The following is an 11,562-nucleotide window of genomic DNA, read 5'->3' on the forward strand; positions in this document are numbered from 1 at the left end:
CACTTCTTTAGGGCAATTTCTAATTTGTATATCGTCAGGAAGGTGAAGTCTCATGCGAAGAATATCTAGATCTATAGTCATAGTGAGAATGAATGAAGATTTTAAGGGAGAAAAAGAGGTCTTCCGAAAGAAAAAGGCAAACAAAACTAGCCTCAGAGAGTGAAAACGTCAAAGAGTATTGCAAAGTCGCTAGAAAAAGGAGCTTTTGCAAGAAATTGCCAGAGAAGATTTGAACAACAGTAAAGTAAGATGGAGACGGTAAAGAGAATTGATGGAACATCTATGAGGCTTATAAAGACAAGGTGGGCCCGAAGGCCGAGGAGTTAGGAAAGCGAGGAGTTTTTTGAATCTCGAAGCACCGACCCCCAAATCTAACCGTCCATTCTTCCATGCGATCTTCTCGAGCTGTCAAGTCATCATTAGCAGCCTCTAATAATTACCCCCTAATTATTAGGGAGTAATTATGGGGGCAGTTGAGGATACAAGAAGTGATATGGGCCGGTTATAACCCGCGGACGTGGCATCGGGGCAAACAATTGAAATACAGTCCATACAAGAGCACCACAGAATGGGCCGAGCTCAGAGGATCCACTGAAGAAGACCAAGCCCATCGGAAAGAAGGCCCAAAACTGATAGTCCAGCAGCACTTGTAATTGCCTATAAAAGGGCAGTGAAGAGAGTGAAAGAGGAGGAGATTTATTTTTAATTGAAAATGTAACGAGATTCTGTCAAAATAGAGAGAAAAAATTATTTGCATCTTCAGTTGTATATATAACTCTTACATATACCCTTTTTCAACACTCTTATATAACTTGTTGAAAATGCAAAGCACGATGTTTGTTCCTATGAACATGGAATACCAACAATTTTCTATACTTCTGTAATGTTTTGAACAATTGTAATCACACATTTTTTTTCTTTTTAATACTCCTCGTTACTATATATATCACTAGACACTAACACTTTTTTATCTAGACAAACCATAAATATATAGTTTATAAATTCGTATATGTCAAAATTATCTTATATGTACTTCAGTTAGGCCGTTATAATAATAGAATACTCCTAAGTTCCTAACAGAATAGATTACTGTTTTAAAATTTGAATTTCCTAACAATTGCCTAACTCATTTAGGATATTATTGTTAATTATATTATCGTCAACTTATATAAGGTCAAGACTGTCAAGTAATCAAAATAACAAATTATCTTAAATAATGATCTTATTAGAGATTTATGCTTATCTTATTGTTAACAACCAATTATCTACTTAATTATAAATAGCACTGCAGGCTGCAGCTTAAGTCACTACTTCATTTCTGTCTTACCATTTCTACCCTTTCTTGTCACAGTGATGGACACTCGTAGTAAAATTTTGCTTTTTAGTATTGTTTTCTTGCTTTGTTGTCTGCCGTGTATTGCCATGGAAGTCTCATATAACAATAGATCACTTAAGATCGATGGGGAAGGGAAAATCATTATTTCTGGGGCTATTCATTATCCTCGTAGTACTGCTGAAGTAAGTGCATGTCTAGATAGTTAATTAAAATTGTGTTTTCATATATATACACATTTGTTTTTAATGCATGAATATATATATATATATATATATATATATATATATATATATTCAATTTTATGCATGATCATATTCACATTTTTTTATGCATAGATTATATTATTTTGGCTGCACATAAGATTTTATGGTGGCAAAAACTAGATTCTATATTTTCTTTTCTTTTTTAACTGCACATTTGGTGTCAACAGCCTCAAAAAATTGTAAAGTGGACTCATTAAATGAAAATTACTTCAAAAGAACGAAAGTTCATCAAACTATTGTTAACACTATGGATGATATTAAATGGATGAGTGATACCATGATAAAATCTAGTATATATTACTTATGTTTTATTTTTATTTTTTTCTAATCATTTTGATGCATCTTAACTTTGAATTTTCTGTTTTTTTTATTTTAAAGATTGTACTTGAATAGTGAATAATTTATTCTATTGTTTTCAGATGTGGCCATCCTTGATGCAGAAGGCAAAGGATGGAGGTCTTAATGCCATTGAGACCTATGTCTTCTGGAATGCCCACGAGCCTAGCTACAGAGAGGTTCTCTCTTATATTTCTAATAGAGCAATGATTGTCCTTTTTATTTGAAAAATATGTATAACATTCTAATTATTTGACATTTTAATTTATACAGTATGATTTTTCGGGCAATCTAGACCTTGTTAGGTTCCTCACAACCGTCAGAGATGCAGGGCTTTATGCCATTCTCCGAATTGGACCATATGTTTGTGCAGAATGGAATTATGGGTAAAAATCTTAATATATATACACACACACACACTCTAAAATCATGTATATTCATTTAATATGATAATCTTGTTAGTAATCATAAATAACTTTTATGTGTTGCAGTGGTTTTCCGGTATGGTTGCATAACCTTAAACCAAACATAACATTGAGGACTACAGATGATACATACATGGTAAATTTACAAATTTACTCTGTAAAGATTTCATTTCTTACTCTCTAACTAATTATATTTATATTTTCATATTTAGGACGAGATGAAGACTTTTACTACTAAGATCGTTGATATGGTTAAACAAGCAAATATGTTTGCTCCTCAAGGAGGACATATAATCCTTGCACAGGTTTGAAACTTTATTATTTTTTTTCCCGTTTATATTTCTATATTTTTAATTACTATTAAAATTTTATAGTTTGTGTTACCTTTCAAAAAATAAAAAGTTTATACCTTTTGGTTTCCCTTTTTTTAAAATAGATTGAGAATGAGTTTGGAAATATAATGAGCGACTTTGGAGATGAAGGAAAAGAGTATATCAATGCGTGTGCTGACTTTGCTAATTCTCTCGACATTGGTGTACCATGGATAATGTGCCAACAACAGGATGCTCCATCACCAATGGTATACACACGCACGCACACAGTTATATATACATATTTATATATATATGAGTTTCTACAATTAATTCTTATTTATATCTATCTTATTTGGTGATGGTTTTAACTGCAATATATATATATATATATAATATATTTGTCTTCAGATTGAAACATGCAATGGTTTTTACTGTGATGCATACAGTCCTAAAAAAAATGATTTACCTAAGTTCTGGACGGAGAATTGGACTGGCTGGTTAGTTCTAGTAATTTATTTAATTTCAATTTTTGTGTCTCTGTATATATTTTATGTATCTTTTTGTATTGAAAATGAAATTAGGTTCAAGGCATGGGGTGACAGACAACCATATAGAACTGCTGAAGATGTTTCCTTTGCGGTTGCTCGTTTCTTCCAATATGGTGGCAGCTTGCAAAACTATTACATGGTTTGTCGTCAAATTCATCTTGCATTATTTCCAATATATTATTTATTTGCCGAATTAAAAAATTGTTTGTTATATTAATATGTTTTGTTATGATTGCAGTATCATGGTGGTACTAATTTTGGTAGGACAACTGGTGGTCCATATATTACCACATCATATGATTATGATGCTCCACTTGACGAATATGGTAAACAAATTTAAGATATGTTCATTTTATAAAAAATTAGGACACTTATCAATATATATATATATATATATATATATATATATATAATATTTTATTTAATATATTATTAGGTAATGTGAATCAACCCAAGTGGGGGCATCTCAAACAACTGCACGAGCTCCTCATAGCAGCAGAGAAAATTCTCACTAATGGTGTAAGGAGAGATATTGACTATGGTGATATGATGGGAGTAAGAATTTTTTTTTTTTTTTTTTTTTTTTTTTTTTTTTTTTTGCATCTTTTATAATTGTCAGTAACTGGAGGACTGAATAATCTAAAGTACCCAACTTTTTATTTTTCAACTTTTAGGTATCAGTTTACGAGTTCAGTGGGCAGAGGTTTTGTTTCTTTGGAAATGCAAATAACCAAGATGAACAAACCTTTTCATTTGAAGGCAACAATTTTACTATTCCAGCTTGGTCTGTTAGTATCCTTCCTGATTGCTTTATAGAAGTTTTCAACACTGCTAAGGTACGTAATTATTTGTCTTTTAGAATGTTTTTAATTTGTATATATATATATATACACACACACAACTAATTAAGAATAAACATTTTTAAGATTGATCATGAACAATATGATCTGTTGAATGAATTTTTTGTAGGTTAATACTCAAAAATCTATAATGGTTAAGAGGCCAAATGAAGCTGATCAAGGAGAAGAACCCTTCAACTTGCAATGGACATGGCTTCCGGAGTACGTTGAGAAAATTAAGAAGCCAATGGCCCATTCTTTGAAGACGAAGGGTACTAAGTATGTTAATAAGCTCTTAGAACAAAAGGCGGCAACGAATGATACTAGTGATTATTTGTGGTACTTGACTAGGTAATTGCTGCTTTGTTTAGTTTTAACATTCATATTTTTTTATGTTGATTATATAGTTTTATCATTCATATTTTTCCTTTTAGTGTCAACATTAATGGCAGTGACAAGGTCTGGAATAAGGAGATTACCTTACAAGTTAATACTCAAGGCCATGTGCTTCATGCCTTTGTAAATGGACAACATATTGGTAATCTAATATTTGTTCGAAGTATTTTTGGGCTCTTCCTATTTTATTTTATTTTTATATTTATTTTAATTTTGTAAGAAATCAATTTCAGGATCTCAATGGGGAAAAGGTGGAAAATACGACTTCCAGTTTGAGAAAAATATTACATTGACAGCCGGAAACAACTCAATATCTTTGCTCAGTGTCACTGTTGGCCTAAAAGTAAGACTGAAACATATATATATATATATATATATAGCACATTCTTGTTCTTAATTATCCAGATTCTAATGTTTTTTCTCATGGTTTTCTCTTGTGACCAGAATTATGGTGCTTACTTCGACAAAACAGAAGTTGGGGTGGTTGGCCCAGTTAAATTGATTTCTTCAAACGACACGATGGACTTGTCTAACAATTCTTGGGCACACAAGGTTGGATTGCATGGTGAGGTTAATGAATTTTACCAAGTCGAAAAAAGCAACCACTTAACTTGGAATGCAGAAAATCTTCCAACAAATAGGATGTTCACTTGGTACAAGGTGATTCAATTAAACCATCTTGTTGATTTTACATTTACAGTATTAAAATCTTATTATATAATGTTTCAAAAAAAAATATATATATATGTATGTATATTTGCAGACAACATTTCAATCTCCCCCAGGGGAAGAGCCTGTTGTTTTGGACTTGATGGGATTGGGTAAAGGAATTGCGTGGGTGAATGGCAATAATATTGGCCGATTCTGGCCTAGTTTCAACTCTGATAACAATGGATGTAGTCCAACATGTGACTACCGTGGAAGCTACGACAGTGGTAAATGCGTGGGCAACTGTGGAAAACCTTCTCAAAGATGGTAACAAATTCTTCTATCTTTCATTGTGATCCTATATATTTAATTTTTGTTTCAAATTTAACTATATGTATATATATTTGACATTGTTTTACTAGGTACCACGTGCCACGCTCATACCTCCGAAATGATGGAAACACATTGATTTTATTTGAGGAGATTGGTGGCAACCCTTCGAGTGTAACTGTTAATACTGTCGCGGTTGGATCAGTTTGTGGAAATGCATTTGAAGGAAGCACCTTGGAACTGTCTTGCCAAGGAGTAAGAGTAATTTCTGATATCAAATTTGCTAGCTTTGGTGATCCTATAGGCACCTGTGGATCATTTGCAACCGGCACCTGCCAGTCACCAAACAGCAAAGATGTCCTCATAAAGGTAAGGAAACTCCTTTTTTGATGCCACAGTTTAATTTGTCGATTAGGTTTTCTCACTAATGCTCTCTCTCTAAATGCAGAATTGTCTGGGGAAACAGAGTTGTTCGATTAATGTAACCGAATGGACTTTTGAGCCTAGTGGTTGCCAAATTTTCCCGAAAAGACTTGCTGTTGAAGCCATCTGTTAGAATTTTTTTTTTTATTTTTTATTTTAGGTTTTCTTGTAGTAGTGCCGGCCATTCTCAGTTGCATAAATTTTAGTTGATTTTTGTTCATGCGGTATTTGTGGTTTTCCATGAGTTGGAATTCTTGTAATAAGCAGTTAATTAGTCAATCAAGAAAGTTTGATTCCTTTTAACAATTACCCTTTTCTTTTACTCTCTGCATTTGTGGAGTTACTGCTTGATTTGAGAATCATTTAGTTTCAAATAGACAAAGCGCGCATCTCTTCAAAACAAAGTAGCTTAGCTCACCTTTTTGGTTAATTATACACTATAAAGATCATTTACTAGTGAGTGTGACCTCCTTTAAATGCCAACTTTGATCGTTAGGATAACTAGATATATTGAAAAGTGCAGCAAGTGAATAAGTCATAACATACATTTCAGCCATATGAACTATATATATGAGGCAATCAATTGAAAAAGGAGAAAATAAACCATTTATAATATGAATATTTTTTCTTAACCAATATTTGATATTCCAATTTCTCAACCAAATTCAACTCCTATGATTTATTCTTTTGTGACAACTTCAGTTTCTTCGATCAATATCTTTTTTTTCTTTTTTTCTTTCTCAATTTCATCTTTGAATATTTTTTCTTCATCAACATCAACTCCTTCTATTCCTTCTTTCTAAAATTCCACTGTCACCATTTCCTCATCTTTCATCTTTTCGTTTTTTTCATCAAATTCTCTATTCATATATTCAACCTTTTCAAAATCAACTTTTTCACCTATCTCATAAAAAATTTCTTCATTTTCATCTTCAAAAAATCCATCTTTATCATAATTTGGAACCCAATATTCTATGGAAAATGTATAGACCTTATAAGACATAAATTATTTATGAGATAGATCATCTTTTTCATCTATCTCATCAATAAAGTATGAAGATATAAATTCAAGCTTTTGTCATACCTAGAGATTTCAAATTTTCAGCATACTTCCAAAATTCTCATGAAATGCATTCTTCAATATCTTCAGCACGTGATCTTCTTTCTTTTCATGAATTTTCTTTGGCTGAGAACACTACGAAATTTTGATGGTATGATACCAAAAATCACATGCTTTAAGATAAACCAAAATTATATTGCTCCAGTAGGCATAATTTGAGACAATCAATTTTTCATTCATTTTTTGGTGCAACAATTGCTAGTTAACAACCCGTTCTTTGAATTTTCTTACATCACCTACTCTTTGAATTAGTGTTTCAACTAGCCATATACTATTTTGTTTCAGGCTCCAAGATCATTCCAACTCTCAGACTTTCAGACTCATAGAATCATTGAGACTCTGATACCGGAGGCACTCAATCAAAAAAAAGGAGAGAACACAATTTATAATATAAATTCTCAAACTTTGATATAGTTTTCCTTTCACTTCTTTCTCATTTATTTCTTGCACTCCTTTTATTTTTATTTTTTTTTACTTCTTGATTACAATAGGATTCATGCACATGTATATATAGGTAGACAATTCTAGAATTACACAAATTACATTCATCTTTTCTACACATTTTTTATGTTCCCTACAAGTTTGGTCTAGTCTTCCAACAATCTTAATAAAATAAAATAATAATAATGTTGAAAATAAGATTTATTGAAGTTAAAGATATGAAGGGTAATAGGGAACAGAGGGATACAACACACAACACCAATATTGGAGGTATCTTTTAATTGATATTCTCTTTGAAGAACTACACAGATAAATACATACAATTTACAGCAGCTCCAGTCTTCTGAGTCCGCCAAAAAGAATGGAAAGGAAAATGAAAAATTAGTCTTGGGGCAGAGCCAATCAAGCTCATTACCAGTGATCTTGGCACGAGCACTGACCATTCACGAAACAGTGAAAACCCGAACTATCCCTCACATGTATCTCCCTTTTAGTTACAACTGAAACATACTTCAAAAATGTATGGCAGTCCCCACAGAGAATGATGTTCTTCACAACACGAATGGGTTTCCCTGGCCTTGTCATCAGAAGCCCATAGGTAACAGCTAGTTTGGCACTATGATAGAACAAAAATTCCTTCTTCTGATGCTCCTCTACTTCATGAAGCACAAAGCTCGTGTCAGGCACATATCCAGCTTTTAGGCTTTCCAAGATAAGTATTTCTAAACCACTATGTATGTCTTTGGATTGAGGATGTGATTTATCCCTTGCATAGAATGAATGAACCTTGTTTTGATTAATGATCCAACTTCGACCAGGGAATTTACGGAACCCCTTCTCCCTCATCTCCTCTCTGACCATTTCAGAGCAATGCCATCTTCCCGATGCAGAATACAGATTTGACACAAGAACATATGTAGATGGTTCTTGTGGCTGCATAGCAAGTATTTGCTTTGCCACCCGTTTCCCATGGGTTGTATGCAAATGGGTTCGACAAGTATCAAGCAAAGCTCGCCAAACAGAAGCCTGTGGCTCAAAAGGCATGTTCTTGATAATTTCCTCTGCTTCTTCGACCAGACCCCAGTAACCCAAGACACCAACCAAGCAGGCATAATGCTCTGAAGTTGGCTCTATGTTATATGTGGTTTTCATTGAACAAAACAATCTATGGCAATTATCAACTAAATTTGAGTTAGTGTGTCTATAAGCTGAAATAACTAAGACAAATGTAACTGAATCCGGCTGTATACCTGCCTTTTCCATCTTCGACCACACAGCCAAGGCCTCATCACCCTGCCTGTAGAGGAGATGGCCAGCCACCAAGCTGTTCCATGAAACTAAATCATGTGTTGGCATTATACTGAAGACCTTAATTGCATCTTTTATATTCCCACACTTGGAATACATGCTAATTAATGCATTTCCCACCCCAATATCAGACAGAAGACCAGATTTAAGAGCTTGGCAGTGGAGTTGCTCTCCCATCACATGAAACCCTAAAGTTCCACAGACACCAAATACAGCAGCTAATGCAACTTCATCGACAACCATTGTTTCTTCTGATTGCATCAGGCAGAAAAGAGAAATTGCCTCAACTGGCTGCCCATTTCGAGCATACCCACATATCAGTGATGTAAATATTATTGAACTCTTTTGACTGAATGGCAACTTAAGGAACATTTTCACTGCATCGGCCATTCTTCTACACCTAGTGCACATATCAAGCAACGCTGCTTCAATACAATCATTTGATCTAAAACCAAACTTGAGAACAAAGGCATGGATCTGTTCGCTGATCTTCGTATCTGCAAGCAACCCACAAGCATTAAGAACACTGGTCAAAGAGAAATCTGTTAACTCTACGCCCTCCTCCACCATTCTGCAAAACAAACCCAGAGCCCTTAAGTCTTTTCCATTTTGACAATATCCCGCTAAAAGAGCATTATAGGAAACACAGTTCTTCTGCGGCATCCTATCAAAAATATCTGCAGCCAAATCAACTAATCCAAATTCCATGTATGCCGTGACCATCTCAGTCCAAGTAATCACATCTTTTACAGGCATCCTCTCAAACAAAGTCACCACATCTTTTACACTCCCGCACTTTGTATAGAATCCAATAAGAGCATTATTAACACTCAAATTGGACTCAAACCCAGTTTTGAGTGCATGAGCATGAATCTCTCGGCCTCTCATTAAAGCAAGACCCCTTGTGGAGGCATTCAGAAGGGTCGAAACCATGAATCGGTCAACTCTGAATCCATCAATTCTTTGCATATCTTGAAACAACTCAAAAGCTGAATCATACATCAACTCCTTCACCATCGCTGCAGTCACTGTATTCCACGATGCAATGTCTCTTTGAGGAATTTCGTCAAACAAGTCGAGCACAAAATGCAAACACCCACTATTGCTATACACACCCAAAAGTGCATTTGAAACAAAGATGCAATTCAAGTAACCCATTTTGATCACCAGAGAATGGACTTGAGAACCTAATTCTAACTCCAAAAGCCGATTACAAGCAGTTAATATAGCAACAAAACTATACTCGTTTGGTTCAATACCTGCATTCCTCATTTCAAAGAAAAGTTCGACGGCTTCATATTCTCGATTCGACTTTGCAAAACCCGAAATCATTGCGGCATAAGACACAACATTTGGGGATGAAAGCCCTGCAAAAACTTTTTGAGCGTGCGTTGTAAGACCAAGCTTAAGGTAAGCCACAATAACAGCATTGAGCAGTTGTGTGTCTTCATCAAGCTTCAGAACCGAGGCGTGGACCGCCATAGCGAGTTCAATGTCACTATAACGAACTGATAGATGGAGCAAATTGAAATAGTCATTAGTGGGTTTATCACTATTGCTTGAAGAATTAGGATCTTGAGAGTTTGGAGGGAAAAGGGGTTGAAGGTGTGGTGGTTTAGAGAGAGAAAGTTGTGGGTTTGGGAGGAATTGGGTTGGGGAGAAGGGGATGAGGTGGGGTTTGGGATTAGAGAGAGAAAATACGGTTTTAGATAGAGAAAGAGATGATGGTGGTAGTGCTGTTTTTGCTGAGTAATGAAGGAATGAGTGACAGTGGAGGGAGTTTGGAGGTACAGAAGGAGAGAGAATGGATTGAGGGAGGGAGGAGAGATAATTGGGGATGGGGATGGTGGCTGCCATGAAAGAGAAAAGGCGCCAAACATAACCTCCGTTCTTTCACCGGTACTTCGATTTATATACTCTTCGAGGAGCACAGTAAGCAAACTCTGAGCTTCCTAAAAAACAAAAAGAGTAAGCAAGCCCTTGCACACGACTCTAGTCTTAACCAAAGGCAAACAATGGTGCAAAAAAGCCCAATTTGACGGCTGGGTCTAAATTTATATTCTCCGTGTTAGGCATTGTAATGCCTAGGTCTAAATGTTAAGTGGGGCTTTTGAAATTTATAAGCGAAATATATATATAATAATAATAATAATAATTTATTTATTGTTTAAAAAAGAGTTTTCGATCTGTGATTAACTAGTGTGAGCTAAAAAAAATAAAAAATACTGAGTAATCCTTTTTACGGTTTTAGCTTAAGAAATGGTGCTTCAATTGTGCATGCAGTTGATGTGAGTGTCCCTGAATTGCAAGTTCCAATAAAATACAATGAACTCATCAATAAAAAATTATTTTAAAGTCAAAAAAAGTGAAAGGAGCTAAATTTTTTTAGACCAAATCAATTCAACTTATCAATAATAAAAAAAAAAAAGGGTTGCAACACATATGCACACTACTGTGTTGTATAAGGCAAAGTTTAGTGGACAAGTGTTACTCGGGCAAAGCCGTGTACCACGTTTCGGTGCGAGGACGGCATTCATGCTTGTTGGTAGGCAGAAACACTTCACTAATATAGCTTCAGGAAAGGGGTGCGAGGTCTCACACAATGGCATGTGGTCATCAATTACACAAATTGGTCGGGAACTGAAGCCGTTCCCCTGATTAAGGGCTAAGGCAGACCGAAATCAGTTAGTATATAGCCTTGATGTGGAGGTCGTGTAGGTTGAACCCTGCGAGGGGTATCGCACAGACCGTCCCGCTGCACACAAAACTTGAGGCTAGTGACAATAAGTTAATAGTGATAAATCACATTTCTTATCTATAAAGTTTATGCAAAAT

At 34.8% G+C, this 11,562-nt stretch overlaps 2 protein-coding genes across 2 annotated transcripts; one reads left to right on the top strand and one right to left on the bottom strand.

The window, feature by feature from the left end:
- The first annotated feature begins 1,422 nt into the window (after positions 1-1,422).
- LOC132315035 (beta-galactosidase 7-like) lies at positions 1,423-6,240 on the top strand. Its single transcript, XM_059813797.1, has 18 exons — positions 1,423-1,518; positions 2,019-2,114; positions 2,209-2,321; positions 2,427-2,496; positions 2,573-2,665; positions 2,797-2,940; positions 3,083-3,171; positions 3,256-3,361; positions 3,461-3,548; positions 3,659-3,777; positions 3,897-4,058; positions 4,192-4,412; positions 4,496-4,599; positions 4,691-4,800; positions 4,902-5,117; positions 5,221-5,432; positions 5,528-5,804; positions 5,884-6,240. The coding sequence occupies exons 1-18, from the start codon at positions 1,423-1,425 to the stop codon at positions 5,989-5,991; spliced, it is 2,424 nt and encodes an 807-aa protein (XP_059669780.1). The 3' UTR covers positions 5,992-6,240.
- A 1,365-nt stretch (positions 6,241-7,605) lies between these two features.
- Positions 7,606-10,748, bottom strand: LOC132312963 (pentatricopeptide repeat-containing protein At5g03800). Its single transcript, XM_059811540.1, has one exon. It carries the CDS (start codon positions 10,582-10,584, stop codon positions 7,831-7,833), a length of 2,754 nt encoding a protein of 917 aa, XP_059667523.1. The 5' UTR covers positions 10,585-10,748; the 3' UTR covers positions 7,606-7,830.
- Positions 10,749-11,562: the final 814 nt, after the last annotated feature.

The sequence above is a fragment of the Cornus florida genome, unplaced genomic scaffold (assembly GCF_030987335.1).
Source record: "Cornus florida cultivar Cherokee Brave unplaced genomic scaffold, ASM3098733v1 CherokeeBrave_3.0.0_Hap2_Chr06, whole genome shotgun sequence".
NCBI classification, from domain to species: Eukaryota; Viridiplantae; Streptophyta; class Magnoliopsida; order Cornales; family Cornaceae; genus Cornus; species Cornus florida.

Coding starts and splice junctions, on each gene's coding strand:
- LOC132312963 (XM_059811540.1), bottom strand. CDS start 10,584: ATGGCAGCCACCATCCCCATCCCCAATTATCTCTCCTCCCTCCCTCAA.
- LOC132315035 (XM_059813797.1), top strand. CDS start 1,423: ATGGAAGTCTCATATAACAATAGATCACTTAAGATCGATGGGGAAGGG. Junction 2,322..2,426: donor TGTGCAGAATGGAATTATGG/GTAAAAATCTTA, acceptor TATGTGTTGCAG/TGGTTTTCCGGTATGGTTGC. Junction 3,172..3,255: donor ACGGAGAATTGGACTGGCTG/GTTAGTTCTAGT, acceptor AAATGAAATTAG/GTTCAAGGCATGGGGTGACA.